Source organism: Polistes dominula, unplaced genomic scaffold, assembly GCF_049000335.1.
Source record: "Polistes dominula isolate Pdom_NZ unplaced genomic scaffold, Pdom_raw_medaka contig_31, whole genome shotgun sequence".
NCBI classification, from domain to species: domain Eukaryota; kingdom Metazoa; phylum Arthropoda; class Insecta; order Hymenoptera; family Vespidae; genus Polistes; species Polistes dominula.
The window spans coordinates 5,818,930-5,842,759 of record NW_028300925.1 but is presented as its reverse complement, the minus strand read 5'-3'; the positions used below and the strand labels follow the sequence as shown (position 1 = coordinate 5,842,759).

Below are 23,830 nucleotides of genomic sequence, written 5' to 3'. Positions count from 1 at the left end.
CATTGTATACTTTTCGATGGTAAGATTTTCATTAATCTAAACTCAATAATGTTTCGTGCTTCATTAAAATGTACGAAAGTTTTACTCGGAAATCTCTATAAAGTCGAGTTCTACATTTTGCAAACTCCAAAGAAATTTACTTATCAATTTACTTATCGTATTCAAAATAGCTACACGAACCAGTTCGCGGAAAGTAAACAGTTTAAGTACTTAAGTAAAGTCTCTAAACCTATCAAATTATTTACAACATTAGAAAATACAAAGCAAATCGATTCTATGTTTAAAACGTGAATAAATGAGATGAATTCTTTTATGGTACCTACATTTAATTTATTTTAAAACGTTTAATGTTAAATAAGGCGTAACTTACCTTAAACGAGAAATATTTTTCTCTCGATTATCTATGTTGTGAGATCGCATCAGACGTAATAAATTATACTATAAGAAAGCCTTCTGTTTTATCGTTTTCTTCAAGACACTTTCTATAGTTACAGCCCTGTTTTCTTGGCGAAGCCTTCCTCCTCATTTCGAAGAGATCCACAATCTTTTCCCGCTTACTCGACTACTTCACCTTTTTCATCCTTCTATCTGCGAGTCATGTTGTTCAATTTTCTTCTTTTTGGTTTTTTCGACATGATAAATATTTTATCATCTATCGGAATTCGTGGAACATCAAGATTATCTCGAACATAATATATAATAGATACGTTTCGCAAAAAATCGGAGAAACCAAAACTAATTTGAGGATACTTTTACTTTTTGTTCTTGGAACAATAAATTGATAAACAAAAATTAATTTCGATATTCCTTTTTGTTCAAAAATACGCTTTTGCAATTACATTAATATTTTTTCTATAAATTGCTTAACTCTCCTTTCTATTTGTTACGTAAAAACATAACGAAAGTTATAAATCCGTGAGAATCCTACTCGAAAATGCAGAGAAGATATAGCACATTCTTGAAAGCCATAAAACTGGTAAAACATTCGACGACAGACCTGTCAAGTGATGTCGATTTGCTAAGTAAACACATGTGTTCTTACCAACAGAAACGATTTCCTTTATCTTAAATAAGATTCTCTCGTTGCATAGTTTCCACTATGACATCCAATAAACAAAGTTAATTTTCTGAATCGATGAACTATGGGGGTGGTTTTTTCTGCCATTGGACAATCAATCTAGGAAAAAGAATGATGACCATCTTTTTCCTATAAAAACCCACGAAGTAACACCGTCAGCATCATTCGATCACAAGGATGCATTCGATCACATTCATTTAATCATCATTACTCGATTTGCTCAACATCACGAAAAACAACATTCAAAATCGCATCAGCTCCTGACGACGCAGTAGAACCACTAGCAAGAAAAAAAATGCAAGCATCGTAGCAGCAAACTATATATCTGCAAACAACGAATTTATCAAGTGGAGTATTGTCGAAGCATCGTTTAACAATTCACAATGCAACGACAATCGATATAACAACTACAACGACATTTTAGCGATAAACAAATAACGTAGTACTGATCAAGACACATGTCGTTCAACACTATTTTCAGAAATCATTTTATTATCGAACCCATATCCCATTACAAAATGGGATCGTTAAAATTTGAATGCTCGATGTTCCTATTATTTTCTCGTTAGTAATTTCAACAGGTTAGCTAGAAATTCAGACATGTGTTTGTTGTAGATAAGCGATCACGTTAACCTATAGATTAATACCTATTCGCTATTAAGAGATTCATTTAGTTCTAGAGAGAAAAGAACATGATATAAAATAATTATGAAAAGATTTAGAAATAAGATACAATAAAAGCTTGACCATGTAAAGATCATTTAAAGATTTTCACTTGGTATTTCGTATATAATGTAAACAAGTTTCTATTTGTACTATATAATATTACTAAAAAAATAAATATATTGTAAGAATAATCATTTATTAGATTAATATTGGTATATGAATTTCACGATAGATTGATACTATTGTTTCTGCGGTTGTTCCATGAAATTCTAGTCACGTACACATATCATAAACACATATATTAGATATTGTATTATTCGACATCAAACATTTGGGATGATAGATCGCAATTATGTTACGCATACAAATTGAAGAATATCTAAATATTGATCGGATATATAGGTAATTACTAAGAAAATGTATGAGTTAAAGGGAGTTCAAAATCTTGAAAATTAAAACTGCATAATATATTAACATTTTTGTCAAAATAAAATTTAATAAATATTAAAAATTATTCGTTATGTATTCCGAACAAACAGGATCCAAACGTTACTAGAAACACTGCATACTTCTGTTCTTCGTATTTTTAGGTACTTTGCATATGATTCTAAAATCACAGCAAACGTTATCTCCTGTCGTGCAAGGTGGTAATCCGCAAAATCGTAGAGTTTATGCAAAATTATTTAAATCTCCTTACTTCCTCTTTCTACTCGACTATACGAAGATATTCATATCGTTCCCGTGTGTTTTGTCGATGCTCTTAAAGGCAATTCTTTACAAATGTCTGACCATACAAAGGTATATCCGTTCGTATTTCTTAAAAATATTGAATGTTATTGTTCTTACTAACTTTTCGCCTTATTAAAAATGTTTGTTTAGTTACATTGGTTATGTAAATAAAAAAAAATACGAATAAAATATAATTTTTATCTTGATCTTTTCTGTATTATTAAAATGCATGATAAAATAAGAAAAATATCAACAAAAGTCTCTTTTCTTCTATCTTTCTATCACAGTTTTCTCTTCGTAAATTCCTCGTATCTAGTATACCACAACTCTCCTCTAGTAGCTTCTTCATCGGTAGAGATCTTCCCAACGGTTGCTCGAGAGGAACGACGTCGAGACTCGAGAGCCATGAAATATTTCGACCAGCAGCTATTAATCGCGGCTGCTGATCGTTCGTGCAGAAGTAACGGCCTTATACCCGTAAAATAATTCATGCCGCGTACTCTCACCGTCCGATGATTTATTTCGCGTGACAGCCGAAATATCTTCCAACACTATCCTATCTACCTTTAGACCTATCCACGAATTTATATCACATTACTTTAACGTTCGTTAAACGAATTTCAACGTTGATTTTCCTAAGTTTTGAAATCGTCGACAGCTATGAGGAGAGTATGTATTACTTACACATATAAACCGATACCTTGTAACATAACTATCTGAGCTCGTTATCTGTTTGATTATTAAACCCAATCGAAATCGAGAAAGCCAAATTCGCATCGACCGATATTTAACCCCCGAAATTCATCGAGACCAAGATTACTATCTACGCTCTTCGAAATATTCATTAAGCCACGTTAATCGAAACGCGATTTGATACGAGTCAAACGCTAATCATCGAACCATTCTCTCCAGTCACGGCTTGACCAAGCGTAACGTTTGATAATTTCGTTATGCTACGCGTGCATAGAGGTTCATTCGCCTGGAAATGCCTATCTATGAAAAAGTAATCAGTCGAAAACTCTCGAAAATTTGTTTACGTTTAACATTTCATCTGAAATACAATTTTGTTAACTGGTTGATCAAATTTTTATCTCTCTCCAATTTTAAATATTAGATTGTTATATAATTTTGAGATGAAATTACTATTTGAACGAAAAAATTTCATTTTGTTAACAACATGTTGACCATTCTTGTTTACAATTAGCCATCATTTATAACATAGTACGTTCATTCAGAATCAAAGTATTTACCCAACGATCTAAAGCAAATATTGGAAAAGAGAGTGTTAGTAGTAGTAGTTATATCTATAAGTATTTATATACAGATAAAAAATGCAAGGAAGGCTATATCGGGCTTTCACGTAGATTTCGATCGCTAGAGGATTTTATTAAATCCACCTCTAGGATCGGAGCGCATCAAGGCTCAGCGGATCGACGAATCTCTCAAATCTCGACCGAACGAACGATAAACGAGCTGAGAAATACTGCTTCGGAAAGGACTGAAGGGTTTTTTGTTCGCTTACAAAAAGCTACGCTTTGGATATCCCTCCTAGGTATTTCACCACGCTTTTATCCCCGTGGGTAAAATCGCGAAAAGGTCTTTGTCCTTCTGTCTCTCCCTCTTTCTCTCTCTTCCTCTTTCATTTCTCCAACACGCGCGAGTGAGCACGCAGCGACTTTTCTTTCTTCTGGTGTCTTGCTTCTTGAAATTGACGAAAGCACGTCGATTCGACGGCGTGAAAGTTCTCATGCTCGGAATAACAAAATAGAAGAAGAAAAGGCACCAAAGAGTGAAAGAGAGAGAGGGAGAGATAGTTGTGAGCACATAAGACGTCATCGACGTTCTCTTCAATGAACTCTTGGAATAATAGACGAATATAAATGCGGAAGAGCGCTCGTATATGAATGAGTCTTTTCGTGCAAAAGCACGAAAGAGAACAGCAGACTCGAATCTTCGTATAGGTACGCTTATATAATACACGTATGTATGTATATGTATGTATGATACATATATATATATATATATATATATATATATATGAATACATATAAGTATATACACGTCCGTATCTATCTTCTCTGCAAAATTATATCGTCGTGCAAACGAGTGGTTAACACACGCCTTTATTATAAGCTAACCATCCGATGTGTTGTCGAGACAAAGAGTTTCTCTCGCTCGTTTCTCGGTTAAATTTGGTAAACCGATGCTGCTAGCAGCTTCACTGGATAGAACGAATTTAACCTTTTAGAAGTTGACTGCGCGCACTTTCATTCGTTTTCAAAAATCTCGGAAAATTTCTATGGGAGATGGACGAGGGACAGTACTCTTCACGGTCCATTAAGATAATCTTGATTTTTTTTTCGGAATAAAATAGAAATCAAGTTTAATGTGATTCTAATTGCAACAGAAATTTAAAAAAAAAAAAAAAAAGAAAGAAATAACCTACTTTTTCCTGGTTTTTATCTTTGCCCCTTTTTTCTTTTTTATCTTTTTAATGCTTCGTTACCTTTTACATACGACACGGGAAGATAAGTTTTCATTGTGTTAGCATAATAGCCAAATGCAGTGAACTGTTTTGTGCACGCTAAAACTCAACTTGACGTTAAAAGTAACGCTCTCGTAGTGTCGACTCTTTATGTGTATGCTTGTTTTTCAAATGGAAAGGATTTTGGCTACCTTTTGCGACATCGTTGCTTTACATTTCGTCCTGCAACCGTTACATTGCTCATGTAACGAGAATTACACGCTACCATATTTATAAAATTTTTCATTTGCACGGGAAATTTTCTTTTCAGTATACCAATTTGCATAAGTTACTTGAAAAAAAATATAAAATCTTCCGAATTACATGAATTTAATACTAACAAAAATAAATCGTTTTTCGATAATTAATACTTATTGTTAGAAATAATTATTTTTACATATTTTTATTATCCTCGTTACATACAGTACATATTCGTAAAAACAATTAAATGAAGCTGTAGGAATTTATCATTATTAATTTAATTAATCGACTAAGATAATCTTATATGTTTTAATAATTTACTCTAAATCAAATTCATTTTGTAATCTTCGGATTATCTCTCTTTCTCCCTCTCTCTTTCTCTCTCGCTCTGCATCGTCATTCATGCATGAGATCGTGCCATTTGCGAGGGACATCTAAACTGTACGATAGTTATTACGAACTCGCTATATATTTTGGTCCACTCTCAAGTTGTCTTCCTACGATTGGATCTGATACTCTGAAATTGACTACCCTATCTAGGAACTACAATAATTGTCGTGCCTCTTCCTCCCCCCATCTCTTTTCCTCGCTCAAACCATCCAACTCCCAGCCCACCTCTTTCTATATATCTGTATATATATCTGTTCTGTGATTCTCTGAGTATAAATTTTCGTTCTATAACTGACAAGCGATTTAGCTTTATGAGATTTGATCTTTCAGCGTAAACTACATTCGAAGATATATCTAACGTTCCCTTCGAACATATCAAACCATAAAATTATCTTTCGATTGGATTCTGACCATGGATATATATAGTATCAAAAAATATGTGATCGTTCGATCAAGAAATAAAAATACGTGAAATGCGAAATTAATAAAAGTGAGTTTGTACATTTTATCGATTCGTAACAAAAATACAATTCTTAACGAAATTAGCTTATCAACTAGTTCCATTTCCAAGTTTCGATTTTTAGACGCGTACTCGATTCGTAATAATTTATTAATGAATGCTGACTATTAGAAATTGTAGTAATTTCAAAAGGAACAATTGAAAAACCGTAAGGGAGGTAGGTTAAATGAAACATTTGTCAAAACTCACACACCTGTCTAAACGAATAAAGAAAATTTTTATACAGGAAAAAAAAATAAAAAAACGAAAAAAAAATTGTATTAGTGAATAAAAAATGGTAAACGGCTGTAGAAATGAAAGAAAAAAACAAACAAGAGAAAAAAATAAAGTGCAAAGTAGAAAAAAAAAATGGTATGTAGGAAAAGCTTTAGTCAGTTCATACCGGCAATGAAAAGCGGTTATTAATATTCCAAGCATACGATCAAAGAAATATCGTTTTCGAAGTTATTTCCCGTCTACAAATTGCCGGAACGCAATAGAGGAATATTTGAAACGTTGGTGGGATATGTAAGCATTATAGAATCGTGTCGTGCCACATGAACGTTGCTTCAAGATTAACAATTCTCCGTGCCATTTCCATGGGATTCTATCGGATTGCACTCGCGATTGGACCAGGCCGATTCTGTCACATTCAACACCTGTCGTTACCCGTAATACCCTGTCTTCCGGTTTCCGTCTATTTCCGTCTCTGTCTCGGGATATCAGAGCCAAAACGATCGGGCTTAATGTCTCCACGGCACCAACGTGCACAATGTGAAAGTAGATTATAGCTCACGGCTCGTGAAAGTTCAATAAGCCATGATAGTGAATTATCGTCCCTTTGGAACTAGGGCGTGTGCTCGCACCTACTACTACTACTATTACTACGACTACTAATACCACCATTATAACCATCTCTACTACCATCACAACTACTATCTTTCTCCGGCACCACCTCCTTTCACACCAGAATATTCTCTTCGAGCATTAAAAGGTTACACCACCTTGGCACTCGGAGAAACTAGCACAAAAAAGAAAATTATTTTTAAAGCAACTTTCAATTATATAAATTTTTTATTATTATTTAATAAATACAGTATTCATTAATAAATATCTTTACATGAGAATTATTAAAAAATATGAAAAAATGACAGAGATATAAGTTATTCTGTGGAATATCATTTTTTGAACTGATGAAGATTATATCTCGAGAGAACTACTCAACCAATTTTAAGATTGACATCATACTTACTTTATATTAATATCTACAAAGTAGTATAATTTCTTTTAATTGGATGCCTTGTTCAATGTCTTTTCAATCTCTTAACTTTAAATTTTCTTTTTATAATAGTTATTCTGAGCGATAAAGTAGTGTACCCCTTTAAACTAGATATCCAACAATACCCTTTCGATTTCAAAGAAAAATATTTTATAATCCGCTCGTGCTACTTTCTTATACTTTATTACTCTTTTTTTTCTCTTATTCTATATTTTAAATACATAACGAATATCTTTGCCTTCAATTTTAGATAGAAATAATAAGATAGAGAGATATAAAGTAGAATAATATACTATCGAGGAATATACAATAAAATATCAATGGATTATGTACTATAGACTATAAACGTAAATTAGGTAATACGTTTTTCGAAAGCTTAAGTGATTCAGCATTCCTTGCAATAAAATATTTTTACGAAACAATACACCATAAAACAAGATGGGGCTCTTTAAAAATCAATAGTACCTACTACCTTCCATGAACTATCGTTTACCATCCTGACTATACCTAATTCACGATCTTTACGGTGCTGACTCGACGCTCTGAACATGAATCGATATATCATTCAACCTGAGCCGGATCAGCACTCTTCGATGTACAAGTTTTGTTAGACATTAAAGCTCCTATCACACAGACAGGCTTAGACATTGACAATACCGAATCGCGAGAATCTATCTACATATTTTCTATCGGTATATTTATTCTACTTATAAATATATGTACATCTTTTTAATAATATCGATTTATACAAATTTTCATTTAGAATCTTGCTTTTTCTTCTTAACATTTCAGAATATAGATTATTGAAAGAGCAAGTAAGATGATTATCTGTTGTCCTTGACACCCTAAATAAAATGTATCTCGGAACATTAACAAATATATTTATTTGACATAACGAACAAAGAGAATATTTACTGAGTTTTCATTTATTTAAGCTCTTTGACATCAACTTTAGCTTAATGCGAGCTCGCGTGGGATACATTGACCATTAGGAAGGGATGTTGAAAGCTTGTATGAATAATTAACGAGAAGTTATAATTATTGCCTTCACTGTGTACTATGTAATTTCACAGCTACGTTTAAGATTAGTCAGCTGACATAAAATATTCAAATTAAGTTTTAAGCAACTGAGATTAGTTAAGGAAGGGAGAGAAAATTATGATTAGTTGTATGTATTTATTAGTGAATCCTCCGCTACTTGAATCATAACAAAAATATATTTGTGTTATTAGAAAAAAATAAAGGAACAAAAAAAAAGAGAATAATAAATCAAAGTTAGTTTGATATTCATCGATTGGCCATCGATCAATAAAGTTAAATGGCTGTGCTTTGATTCGAGTAGAGAATCGTAGTTTCGTTTCGGGAGATATTGAATGAAGTTGAGCGTCCGAATTGACCATCTGTGCTACATAAATTCTCGAAACCACCCTCGAAGCGACAGTACGATTGGAATCTTTGCAAAAAATACTGTCATCACGTGATACTCTGAATCGATGTAGGTCAGTTCTTTCGTTGAATGAGAATCGAAGTGACCCAATCAAATTATGATATTTAAAAAAGAATATTTTTCTAAAAAGAAGTCATAAAAAACTACTATAACACAAAATCGTCATTTCTTTGTTTGAATACGTGTTTACTTCTTTTTAATTTTTCAATATTTACAGGATGATTATTTTAATACGATAAATATATTTTTGATTAGCTAAACAAAAATTTGAACTACATAAAGCTCGAAAGATAACTAAATCTAATTGACTCTTAATTTATAGATGAAAAATATTAATCATGTTCAATGGTTCGTTCAACGAACGAATTTGAATAATTAAATAAGATTGATAAAATGATATTGCTGTACGATAAAGTGGCAAAGTATTTATTAAAATAAATTGAAATTGAGGAATTATGATGACTTCAATAAAATATAAAGTCATTGGAAAATTTCGATTCGAATATTAGATACATCTTTGATAAGACTTGTACCCGAGCGTATCAAGCATCTAATAATATTTGAATACAGCTTTAATGTAGGACTATCTAAAACAGACTAGTCGTCATTCATACGACTACGAACCATTGAAAATCAGTCACTTCATTCACTCCCGTTACTGCACTGTGACGAAACTCTCGGAAAATCAATAGCGACGCGACCGACGAAATATAACGGTGATGAGAAAAGGCCCTTCTTTCTATCATGGTAGATAATTAAAAAAAAAAAAAAAGAAAATAGAGAGAAAGAGAGAGGAAAAAGTGAAAAAATAAAATTAAAAAAAAAAGACAAAAAATTTGAATAAACAAATAATAAAAAAAATCTTGGGACGTGGCTTTCCACTGAGAAAAACTTGTTCACCTGTTGTACACACAACGTTTGATAATTGTTACATTGAAAAGATGGATAATCGTGAATGGACGCGAAAAAATTGTGCATACAAAGTACATTTTGCATTTTATCGTTTGGTTGATAAAAAGAAAAAGTTTTTTCTTTTTAATGAGTGAAAAGTAGTTAAATATTTTTATTATATTGCACGATATCAAATTCTTTATAAAAGTAAAAAAAAAAGTTAAATATCACAAAATTCATTTTTCAGAGTAATTTAAATTCTTCTATAATGTCATAATAGTAGATGTATGATACAAATAAATATTCCATTATACTAATTCTTGGCAAAGTGTAACTGAATGGACAACGGAAAATACGAGATGCGTATATTACTTACGTTTAATTGCAATGTGTATGATCTCTTTTATGTCTCTTTAAATAAGTGCATCTTTTTTGCATTATCTGTTGCATGAAACTTCCATTAGCGTGAAATTTGTTCTTATTACTGATTTTATTGAATGAATGATACTTAAATTCTTTTCAAATTTTCCACCAGTGAATAGTCAAAATATAAAGTATCTTCTCCTGTTTGTCATTAAATCATGAAATTTGACTTATTCATTTCCTAGCTGAAAATGAAACGTTTAAGAACGAAAAAAAGAAACATAGAGACATTTGTTTACCAACGAAACTAAAAGGACTTTAAAACCACACAATAATAGTAACATACAAAGTAATGAAAGTTATTAATCAACGTTATATCATTACTCCTATTTACACACTACAAACAAAAAGCACAAACCTCGTTTGCTCGTTCTCTAAAGAAGGTTGCTTTTCTCAACATAGAAACGTGTATACTGTATGAATTGAAAATTAAAGTTTTAATTCTACTAGGTAACTACTTTTAGTCGAAAAACGAATGATACATGCATTTCCACGAGTAAACGTTTTACAAAAATGATTTTGAGAGATTAACTATTTTCGTGGTAATTCATTAGGAATTGAAAACACTCTATTGAAAGCTTTATAAAAGAGGGCACATTATGCGATTATAATATATTCATTTACTATACAAATGTCGATAAACTTTTACATATTTAATATCGGATAATGTAATTTTCGGATTCCAGCTCTCTTCCCGTTATTTTTAATATTAACGAAGTGGAAAGAGAAAAGTTTGGGCAATATCGTTAAATGGATTAAGTACGATTGTATAAGTAAATACGATTTGGAGTTGGTGCAATGCGTAAAAGGTGGAAGAAAAGTTTCCTTTTGTTGACTTCGATTGAAAGAAGTTTTTCCGTTTATTATAGATATTTCCATCTCTAAATTTGTCCATTCAATTCTATCCGTTTTTTTTTCTTTCCAAATGTCCAACTCAACCAAGCGAGTTCGTTGAACCAACGATGTTTAAACATTTGTATAACGAAAACATTAATCCTCGTTTTACTTCGATTTTTCTTCATATCTAACAACAAATAGAAAAAAACGTCTAATTGTTAAGATTCTCGAATAATCTGGAAAGCTGTCCATTGTATTTAAGTAAAATTTCCATCTATGGAAATATAAATACGTGGCTTATCTTTATCGGATTTTTAAGATTATCGAAAATAAATACCCATTCACTTTGTACCGATTACGTTAAAAACTTTTCGAAGTTAAAATCATGTATGAAAAAAAACGAGAATTTCACTTAAGTATCAAATTATCTCTTGTCGAGTAACTAAAATTAGATAAGAAAATTGACGAAACTGGAGGTGGAACCGATACCAGGTGTAGCAAGTTAACATAATTTTGTTTCTAAAATCATGAAGATTCGCGAGCTTCGAAGTTTATAGCGTGGAACATAACCGCTTTACTTCAACTCGACTAAATTCGCCGTTTCCAACTCGCTCATGCGTTAGTCAGTTATGTTTACGCGCGGGGAAACTTACGAAACTTAACTGAATTAGCTAGTTAACGGTTGGATTATGCACACAACATTTAGCTGTGAACTTAGCTCAAAGTACTGACTTAGGGGACGATAGAAACGAAAACAACAGTTTTCTGTTAACAAAATAAAGAAGTAACACGTGGAATCATTTGCGCTCGGAGCATGCAAATTCTATCCTTTAATCATGAAAGAAAGAACGATTTATGTTAGAGACACACGAGTAATTCGATTCATTTATAGTTCGTGTCAGTACTATTTTTCTTTTTTAAAACAAATCATGAAAGAAAGGACGATTTATGTTAAAGACACGCGAGTGATTCGATTCATTTATAGTTCGTGTTAGTACTATTTTTCTTTTTTAAAACAAAAGTTACATTTAGTTTTCATCAAGTTTTTAAATAAAACTATTGCGCACGTTTCTTCTTATAAAAAAAAATCAAGTAACGTTACAAATAAAAATGTTCTTTCGTAATCCGTTTTGAATAATTAAAGAATTCCATGCAAATAAAATAAATCAAAATGTACAATACAGTTTCTATTTCTAGAAATCTCATTAGTATTAATTTTATTTATTCGTTTAATTCCAAACACTAAGAGTTTAAGACTGCAATACGTTTGATAGCAAATGGTGGGATAGAAATCAAGAAGAATTAGAATAAATTATCTGCGGATGTAATATGCTAGCATATTTTGTATCACGTTATTGCGAAAATAAATTATTTGAATATCGAAGAGAGAAATAAATTGGAATTGAGGGAAATAAATTGAAAATGTTGCAACGGAATAGTTGAAATGATTCGTTCGAAGCAAGAAATATTACATCGAATGTATAAAAATATATCAAATAATAATCGTAAAGATGGATATCCACATGTTCTAATTATAAAATATATATTATCTATTTTATAATATCTTTATATAAAAAATGATAATTGTTTTAAACATATATTTTCCTCTTTAATCTTTATTTATAAGAACAATACTGTAATACTGTCCATGCTTGATTGCACATGTACTCTTACTATAAATTTATTCTGATGAATATTTTTTTGGAATGTCAATTAAATGCTAGTTACCAAATTTGTCAAAATTCAATTTTATATTAAATTTAACATTAGCCTTTAAAATAAAAAGAAAATTAAGTGATTCATTTATAATCAAACAGTGTTATATGTATTCATTCATTTATTTACTGGTTTTATATATATATTTTTTTTATCTCTTTGTTTTTTCTCTATATTTTCGTTACTCATTTCAAAAACATGCTAGCTCGTAGAGTATTTAGAGGAGCATACGTACGCTCGTGTAAATTCAAACATCAGGATCGACGTGCATATTTGAACGATGAACCGCAAATATACGTTTGTTATCTCTAATTATCTCGTACAAATAATAACCGGCTTGTTCGGCGGATTCTGATTCTTCATGACGAATTTGACGTTATTGGTCATTGAAAGACGACAAGAACAAAAATCGAATATGCACCCCATTCAAAATCGTTAAACTTAACTCCCATTAGACATAAATTCTAATAAATCGTCAATATGTAACATAGGTATTAATGATCAACGACCATAGTAATCTATACGTTTGTTCGAACGTGAAGAGTCATCTTGCATGGTTAGAAAAAAATAAAAGAGTTATTCCCATGTATTATCGAATTTCTCGGATAAAAAAAGGAAATAATAAAAAGTGTAGAGAAGGAAAGAGAGAGAGTGAAAGGAGAAGAAATGGTAGGAAAGGGATAAGAAAAAAGAAGAGTAAGGAATAAAAAAAGGGAAGGGAAAGAACAGAGAACAAAAATTACTTTCACAAGGATGGCGCAATCGATTCCGTCGTCTAACCGCAGGAAATTTCCCATGATTTTTCTCGGTCTGTGAAATTTGCTGGCGTGGGTTCGTATGCGCTCTGTGCAGGCGATTACGCGCGGTCATACATTGTTAGAAAACGATCGAGATGGTGTACAGGGTTGTTCAGAAATATATCATCGATATTGCAGAAACATTATTTTATCTTTCTATTTTTTTTTCTAGATTTTTTCTTAATAAATACAAATTCATCGAATGAATGTGTTTAAAAAATGATTAAAATATATGTAATTAAATAATTTTAGTGATTAGATCACGAGAATGTGTTCCGAGTCACTGTATAGATTTGTTAATTCGTTCAAACGAAAATAATATATACATGTGTAGTGCGTCTCAGTTCATATCGTGCGTGATAGAAGCGTGGAAAAGGTTAGAAAAAAATTGGAGGAAATAAAAAACAACATATGAACGTATAGAACGAGTTAAATCAACGAACAGGTGCGAACAATTTCGTCGGATAACCCAATGACCTAGATATATGTATATACACTCGTTGATATTGATTGGTCATCGCTTGTTTGTCCCATAGTGCTCTCGGACACCAGCTTCATCGTCCTTCTCGTGATTCTGCCGTGACCATTGTTTTCGATTTCTCGCATCATTCATCCTCTGCTGCTCACAATCCTTCTCTCTCTCGCTCTCGCTCTATAGATATAGGTATATATATACAATATATATATTTCTCTCTATCTCTATTTCCCCTTTTCCCTTAACCGTTAGCAACTTCTACTCTCCGTTTATCGCACTCACTCCTGACTTTTCTCCTTACGAAGGAATTGGATTTATGGCTTTATTTTCCTCTTTCGTGGACAATGTCTACTCAAGCAGATTGCTCATCGAAAACGTAGGTTTGCATTATAGTGAAATAATAGAGATCCTTGATCCCTTCTCTTTCATGTTGACTACAGGGAAAGAAAAAATAACGAAAAAAAACGATAGAAAAAGCGACTTCTTTGATGGGTACGTCCTCGCTTGACGAAACAAATTCGCAATCGAGAACAGTATAAGCGAGGAAATGAAAAGAGAAAAAGAAGAATAGATAGAATAGAAAGAGGGGAAATGGATTTTCGTAGATTTTTCATTGATATATTCTCGAATTCTGGACAGATAAAAATAAATTGGAACTTACTTCGTGGGTAGCTGCATTTACTTGAGAACTAAGCGTTATCTGATGACAAGTTTGGACTTTCGTAGTTGTAGTTTTGATAATAATCGATGAGAAGTTCCTGAGCATCGATCAAAGTAAGGAGAATATACGAGATAGAGTGAATGTATTGTTCTTGTTGTTACTATCGGGAGTAGCCAAAGTTGTTCTGCTTATATTACATTAAATAAACATTAGTATAATGAAAAGTCATTTGTAGAAAGTCAAAGTGCTATTCTCGTATAATTAAATTACGTATTTTATTGGAATAATATTTAACTGATCGCAAATGTTATTTTATTATTTATCTTTTAGATTATATAAAGATAAATATAATAAAATATCATAGAGAGGCACATTCAATATAAAAAAATCAACATCGGGCTCGTGCCATTCAATGCATGTATGTAAATTTCATTTATATTCTGTAATTGGAAGTATAAATTTTTATGGATGAACGGTGAATGCACTCGTGCAAATCGATTCACTGGTAATTCTACTGATGCAAGCTTTGCACAAATTCAAAGTTACAATGCGACAATAACTTTTAGTCTTGTATCCACAAGAGAGTCATGCTTTTCCTGTCTATATCTCGAAAGATTTATTGGACGGTGAACGAGCGATATCGAATTACTATAATACTTGGAAAACTTAGAAAACGATTTTAATCTTTCTTAATTCTTGTTGTGTCCTTCGTCTTATTCTTTATAGATATGTATGTATTTTTAAAACGTTGCGTTTAAACAAAAATATAATATTATATAAAACGATCATAGGGTGCTTGTATGTGTGTAAAAAGGTAGGGTTTTATACTATTTTTTAGTCTTACTTGCTCGTATATATAAAGTCACCTTTTCTGAGACATATGGTGTATAAACTAAGGTGTTCTAAAAGTACTATAAATTATATTCTAAAAGTCTTTCGATAACTCTTCTAAACCAAAAGCTGATGTTACATATATGACCTATTATTCTTTTTCAGATTATCAAACTTGTGATTTATCATATATGCATAATATATTGTTAGTCATCACTCAGGGTTACAATGAGAATTCAACAAAACTTAATGTACAAAGAGCAGAACAATAGAACGGAACAGTAATTAACATGATGTGAGCTCTCTAGTTCGTAACTACCGGAACAATTCCACGCTTCTAAAGCAAGTCTAAACACCGCGATCTTCTTGTCAAGATCTTTGTTGATCATCTTCTTGTCAGCGATCACCTGGAAATAGTCTTCGACTCAGGCAGACTTGCTCGCACAATAATATTTATTATTATATTTTCTTATTTCTTCTATTATTTTATCTCTCCCTCTCTCTCTCTCTCTTTCTCTCTGTATATATGTATATATTCAAACGAATGTGTAAATTTATTGTTTATTTTTATCAGAATATTATTAGATTCTAGATAGATAAAATTTTCATAAACTTATTTAACTTTCTAAAGAAAAGATTTACAAGTAATCAATCTTAAGATCAGTGATAAATGAATTTTTTAGCAAAAATTAGGTTCGCTCAACTTCAATTATCTTTAGCGTAGTTTGTTCATATTTGCGAAAAAAACGCGTTTATTAATTTAAACTCTTTAGTAAGCTTACCAAAAATAACATTGCAACAACTGTTACTCAAATGATAGAGGGCTTATTTTTATCGTTTGGAAACTTTTACTTCCTGCATTAGTTCGGAATACGAAATCTCACGGATCGATCGGTCAAAAAGCAATGCCATGATTGCATTCACGTTTGTGTACGCTTCGAAGAACTTTCCTATCGATGGAAATATCGATTTCCATTACCTTCCTCGTTTAACCTACTTCTCTCTTCTGAACAGGAACAAACAGAAACGAGCAGGAATGAGCGTATCTACATTCTAAATGACTATAGAGAGAGCTAAAGTCATGGGATATGTTATATTGGGTTAGGGGAAAAAGTTTCTTCGTATTTTAATGCAAAACTGAGACAAGCTTTTTTCATATTTTAAATATCATGAATATAATTAAATTATATTTATATATATACAGTATAATATATATTACAGCTTCACAAAGTATGGGGTCGCAGATATTTTAATAAAACAAGGAAATTCTTAGGTGAAAATAAATTCAAAAACAATTTAGCAGCACTACATGTATGTGTAGTATGTCTGTGAGTTTATGATAGTGAAAAAGAAGATATAGAGTCTATATCTAAGATTGGGAAATACTTGTTTCGGTAAAGTTAGTCGACAAATAGAAGAGTTAGAGGAGCCCTGATATATATATATATATATATATATATATATATAATATATAATATATATAATAAATTAATATATTTAATTAATTAAATTAATATATATTATTATATATAATATTAAATTAATTAATTAGGTTAAATTTAATTTAAAAAATATCTCTTGAGTGTTATTAATAATCATTTAAAGTTATTAGAAATTTTATAATTAACAAAAATAATTTTTAAATTAGCTATATAAATTTAAAAAATACTTTTAAATATAAATATGCTTATACGTACTATAAATTTGAATTTAGAACATTTATCCTATTTGAATAGTGGTCATATTAATATTTCGTTTCTGATAGGTGCATTTATTATTTCTCCTTTTATTGGTCAGTCACTGTTATTCTGTCACTCTGTGCAGTAAATTTTCCCGCGTTTTTTAACCTGTTGCTTCATATACATGTAGTGCCTGCTTGTAAGCTTATTACATCTTTAAAAAAATTAATAAAGTGTTACTTTAGTGATCAAATAGTTATTTTATTATTTATTAATAAATTAAAGTGTTCTTATTTGATACAAATAGTTTGTTGTCAGAATTTCTTATTATAACATGTGTTGTTTTCGAGTTCCTAACCTCAATGCTGGTATACTGTCTTTCTAAGGTATGTAGTAATCATGTGTGTCAGAAATATATATTAAATAAAATAAACCTGGTGAATGTTAATTTTCATCATCATAAATATTAAAATATTTTTATTTGTTATTTATTATTTAATATTTATTATTGATATTATATTATATTTTTAAATATTATATTATGTTATACTTTCATATTACATGTATCCTTTAAATTTATTTAGATTAGCTTGTAATAATTATTTTTTAGATATATGCAGCTAGATAATCATTGTAGTAATCTATTATTTTGGCCTAAATTGCCTTTAAAATAGTTTAATGCAACAATGACAGATTATATGTCTGCAGAGTTAGCAGCTACTTGTGCTGCATTAGGTTATTATGATGGGCAAAAGTATTATTTGGATAAAAATTGTTTAGGTGAGTTGATTAAATATAATTGGTATAAGTTAATAATGCTGATATAATAAAGATTTTATTTTTAATATTGTTTAGATGTTATAAAGGATTTGATCAAATATTTAAAAAGGGATGATGAAACTCATACCATACGTCGTTATCTTGGCCAGACAAAATTACTTCAATCAGATCTTCTTAAAATTTTTGTACAATATTATGATAAACTAGATTTATGGGATGTGTTGCTAAGGTTAATTTTTATATTAAATATAGATTGAGATAACAAACAATATATATTTGTAATATATGAGTGTAAACCTTATATTTATCAGGTTGATTATTAATTTAACAAGTCCTGCCTTGTTAATATATAATGAAAAAATTCCTATGGAGAAGACCATGCGCAGTTACTATTTACAAATTATATCATATTTACAAAGTTACAAAGTAGCTTTAGCGGATGATCAAATATGGCAAATAGTTAATAAACGCTTGACCGCTATCTTCAGTATTGTAAGTTTCATTTTTAAATTATATGTTAGAAAAGTTTTATTTATAATAAATTATTTTATATAATTAATTATTATTATAGGATAATTTGGAAAGAGGGGAGGAAAATGAGATGATCATTGAAAGAATCTTAGCGTTGATCAGAAATGTACTTCAAGTCCCTCCAGATGAAAATGAAAAGCGTCCTGATAATGATGCTACGGTTCATGATCAGGTAACTTATCAAATGATAATGTTTCTTCTTATGATAATCAAAGGAATTATTTTACAACATACTTTTTACTCTTAGGTATTATTTGCGCTTCATGCATCTGGTATCGTTGACATATTACTTTTCATTGCTAGCAGTGCCAAAGAACAACAATACCACATGCAGATTTTGGAGGTATGCACACATTGTAACTCTAGACTACAATATTAAAATTTAATAGTTTATATATTAAACAATGTTATGATGATTTTTGAAGATCATATCATTGATGCTATGTGATCAAAATGCAAGTCAATTGGCAACAGCAGGTTTACAGCGTAGTAATATAGAAAAGGCAAAGGATGAAGCATATCTACTATCAATAAGACAGAAAGAAAAATTGGAAAAATTGGAAAAAATAAAGAAGTATGCTGGTGCCAGGTAAGAATTATAATTATATAAAATTTATATTTTTATGTAATGCTACAAGATCTGATTTTTAGTAAGTAAATAAATGAGCACTATTGTAAATACAAAAACTTAACTTCGAATCTTATTCAACTCGTGGTCCACTTCTTTGTTAATTTATAATTAATAACATAACATGAAAAAGTATATGACTGTATGAATAAGATTTTAAGATGATGCCTTCCTAGACCTTATCTTTTCATTTGGGTCAGATTTTTATCGCTTTCATGTTCATCTTCTTAAGGCTTTTCAAGAAAACTTTCAGAGCTCTGTATGCAATAAAAAGCTACGAGTTCGCTATTAAATTCATAATACATTAATTTAAGCTAAATTCTTTCCTTTCCGTACGATTCCTTAACTTTTTTTTCATGAATGATACTTGAAATTTTCAAGGAATATATTTTATTTCTTACAAACATTGTGGACGTTCTCTAATTTTACGCTCTAAATTGTACGTAACCCGATTTCTCGTTTCTATTCATCATTTTAAAATTTTTATTTATGTTAGATTTTATCCAACGCGTTATATTAAAATACCACCTCGAGATTATCGAATCACTTTGTAATTCAAATACATTCAACGTCGCATTTCTTAAAACATTTTACATAGAATATTTTTTTTCATTTGTGGCAATTCATTTTTCATAGATACTGATATGGGGTGTCGCGTTTTTTTCCCTGATTCATTTCATTCATTTCATCATGTGTGCATGCTGGCACGAAACGGTAACGTATTAAACCGAAAAGATTCCAGACTCGATGCGGTGAACTGCACAGTACGCGGTACTACCGCTTCTGGCTCTGACAAGAGGACATTCAGAATTATGAATCGGAGATTTTGACGAAAACATTTCTCAAATGAAATAGGAAGTTGGATATAACATAAAACGTTTAAACGTCTATAAAATATTAAGTGTTTCTAGCTAACTATATAAATATTTTATATTTTCAACATAATCAACTTAACAATGGAATGTGGAAGTTTAATTTAATTTAATTTCAACGAATTGCTAGAACTCAATAAAAACAATTCAAACTTTTTTACAATCAGCAAACTGATAATAATCATTTTAAATCGAATTTAAAATATAAAAAAACGTCTTATTAGAAATATTTAATATTATATTTTACAAATATATTAAATTTGATTTCTTTATTTTATTTGAGATGATTTCTTTATTTTATTTTTCAAAATTCTAGATTCATAAATTTGAACGTTCTCTCCTAAACTGTTTTCATTTTAACGGTCCAACGAACATAAGTGTCGAGGAAGCACAAATACGGTGTAAGAAAAGCATAGAAGAGCTTGCTTGCTGATGACTCCGCTACTCAACACCGGATACCTTTTTGGCTGAATTGCGATCGTTCTCTTGCTCATGTTACTCCGACTAGTGTTGCTTCTTTTGCACTACGACGACGACAACGACGACAATGATGACGACGACGACGACGACGACGTCGTCGTGTATGTTGTAATGAATATGACCTACTTTTTAAGATAGGACCGCTGGGTTTGAACGCGCGCGAATAGAAGGCTTTTATCCACTTGTTGGGAAGAAGCGAGCTGTATTCTAGTAACGAGCTTCTTCGTCGTTCAGGGCACCCTCTTTCTTTCTTACACACGCACACACACACATATCTTCTCACTCTTTCGTTTTCTTCCATTCTCGTGAGGCCGTGTGCTCAACGCGAAATGCTTTTTGCGACTTGAAAGGAAACGGGGATTGGGTGAAAAAATTCGCTTCTTTATTTTCTTTTCTTTTCTTTTTTACTTTATCTTCCTCCCCTTAACCATGGTCGAATGCTGGGATAAGTCGATCGGAAAACGATAAAACGACCAAGCTACGAGTCGGGAGCAGTAGAATCTAGACACAAACCCGTCCTGGGGTTTCTTCTTTTTACTCTTGTTCCGTGAGTCTTCGGGGTTAAGGGGGTAAAAGTCGGCTGTACGACGGGCAAATGGAATCGTTGTATGGATAAAGTCGAGTCTAAAATAAATGATTATTCTACACCCTTTTTTTTACAATATTTTCTGTGTTTATGTAAAATCAACTTTTTATGAATCATGTTAGTAATTTAATATATATTTAGAAAAAAAAATATCTTTTCTTTCGAATGATTTGGTTTAATTTTTCGAATGGTTCAAGTTAGGCATCGATCTTTCGGTATATTGTAGTTCGAAAAATCGACGATGATTGTAAAATGGTTCGGGTAGAAATATCGTGTAAATGAATTCATCGACAGAATATGCGGGAGAGTTGTAAGGGAAAAAGGAGAGAGAGCAAGAAGTTAAGAGAGAGGGAATGAGAGAAAGAAAGAGAGGCGAGAAATAGGAGAAAGAGAAGAAGGCTGCCTTCGTCATTTAAGAAACTATCTGCCGGTGACAGTCGTCTTCTATTCCATTGATTGGATTTTCAGGAGTTATGGATAAAATTGGATTTGAATGATAAGCTCTCTTTTACTTACGAACTTTGAATCGAGCGCTCGGTTCCTATCTTCGATCAGAGATTGAAAGCTGCCGCATCTACTCTCTGCTTATTCTTAGAGAAGTTTTTTCTTACTTTAAATGTATCCATTTATTCTGCATTTTCTATATGAGCCTTTTCTATGGAATAACATTCTTTATGAATATGAATAATAAATACTTTTCACTTTGATGAAAGCTAACAATACTTTTATCGTTTTCCGTCGTGTTGTAAATTCTCTGAAAATGGAAAAGAAAGGAGTCATATATTATAATAAATATAATTGAAAGTCTTTAAATTTACATTATTTAAACATTTTTCTTCTTTTTCCAGACATTCGCGTTTTGGCGGGACCTACGTGGTGCAGAATATGAAGGCAATCGGAGATAATCAGATGTTGTGTCACAAGCCTTATGAAAAAGTCGAGGCACTCGAGTTTAATTCCCAAAAGGTAAGTGAGAATAATGCAACCTATTGTAGAGTATGTAATTTTAAAAACATTTGATAACGGTGCTTTTTGTGTAATTTTTATTTGACTATAAAATGCATCTCGTAGAGTAAAAATAAAAATAAAAATAAACATAAAAAAAAAGGAAAAATATAATAAAGAGAAAGAAACAGTGAGAATAAAAACACGTAAAGAAAATGGCTTATTCAATTACGTAGGTGGCTTTTCGCTTTAATTTTCATTAGCGAGTAAGTGAGAAGAACCTTGTTCGGATTTGAATGAAAATACGCTTGTTAGTTACAGTTATCCTTGCGTAATTAGAGTTTGGCCTATCCTTAATAGCATTTTGAAGCATTTCAAAGTGGGTCAGCTGTTATCCCCATGCATCCACCTTAAGACTCCACTTCTTCTGTCTTATATTCTTGTGTCTAGATTGCGTCTCTTACTCTTTTTTTTATCTTGCAAGGTGCTATCTTCTTTTCTCTTTTTCTCTCCATTTCACTTTCTCCTACATTGCTATTACCTTCTACTATCCTATCTACAGTTTTCGAGAAGAGCAAAACTTTTCCTGGTATCCACGTGCCACGTTTTCATTATGTACCGTCATAAATTTGCTCCTAGCTCACGTCCATGGGTTAGTTCATGGGTGTTTGAAAGCATCATTCTAGGGAGGTGTCGGTAATACCTATTATGCAGGACTTTTACACTCTTCTTACATCCACTTCACTCAGCCTTTTTCCTCCTATTTTTAGCGAGAGCGTAGATCACGCTATTACGACAGAACGATGCTATTTACTTCTTTTTATCTACATTATATCACATTCTTACGTGCTTCGCGAATTTTCTTTACGATCTTTTTTCTTATCGAAATACTGAAATTTCTAAATAACTTAACCGAATCATTTAATTTCGATAGACGAAAGTAAAGAAACCAAAGAACAGACTAGCGATGCAGGATTCAATGCACGAACGTGTATCAGCTCTGAGCGTAAGACTTTTCTTAAAAGAATTTTGCGTGGAATTTCTCAATGGCGTGTATAATCCAGTAATGAAACATGCCAAGTCGTGTATTATCAGTGACGTTCAATGCAATACATCGGAGAGCAGTTGTTATTTATGGGCGTTACGTTTCTTCATGGAGTTTAATCGATGTTACAAGTTTCAAGTAAAATACGTGTGGTAAGTGCACATAAATACTTACTTTCAGGAGTAAATGGAAGAGAAAGAGAAAGAGAAAGATAACTAACGTCAATGGAGAGGAAGGAGATGACTTTATTTTCGGTATACTGAAGGTCACGGAGATCCTCTCGTTGTGAAGTGGCTGCTTGCTCGATATAAACGGCAGGAGAACGAGTTTCCGAACTCGTTTTACGCATCGTCGCTTTTTTGTATGCGTCTGTAGGAAGTGCACTTTCTAGTTCTCTACCGTAACAGTATATGCATACCCAAATACATATATATATACTCTCTTTTTTCTCTTTCTCTCCAACTCGTCTTGTTTTCGATTTTAAGCAACGTACGCTTCGGGGCTTAAATTTTCCCAACGATTTTGTATACCATCAATTCGTGCGTGAATGCAATTCCATTTTCGTTTGTGCTTTTTTTTAAATTTTTTTTTTCATTAAAAAAGAAAAATTTTCCATGACTCAAAGGTGTTTTCATTTACTATTTTTGTACAAATACGTCGATGGCAGACATATCTATTTTAGTTTTTTTATTTCACAGCGAAACGATATCCACGGAAGAATTTTATATAATACAAAGACAAATGAGTCTGTATTACGAGATGATCCTTACTGATAAGGAAAGGATACCGATATGGTCTCACAGATTGCATTTGGCTTTGAAAGCATATAAGGTGAGGAGA

The 23,830-nt window shown here is 31.5% G+C and overlaps 1 protein-coding gene across 1 annotated transcript in view; it reads left to right on the top strand.

Moving 5' to 3' along the window:
• The first annotated feature begins 17,256 nt into the window (after nucleotides 1-17,256).
• The window catches only part of timeout (circadian regulator timeout), a 166,786-nt gene continuing 160,212 nt past the window's right edge, over nucleotides 17,257-23,830 (top strand). The window contains 10 exon segments of the mRNA XM_015334897.2: nucleotides 17,257-17,509; nucleotides 17,734-17,903; nucleotides 17,979-18,132; nucleotides 18,215-18,395; nucleotides 18,475-18,606; nucleotides 18,682-18,777; nucleotides 18,860-19,023; nucleotides 21,849-21,966; nucleotides 22,880-23,142; nucleotides 23,689-23,821. Of these exon segments, the coding sequence (XP_015190383.2) occupies nucleotides 17,810-17,903; nucleotides 17,979-18,132; nucleotides 18,215-18,395; nucleotides 18,475-18,606; nucleotides 18,682-18,777; nucleotides 18,860-19,023; nucleotides 21,849-21,966; nucleotides 22,880-23,142; nucleotides 23,689-23,821 (1,335 nt within the window). The 5' untranslated portion in view covers nucleotides 17,257-17,509; nucleotides 17,734-17,809.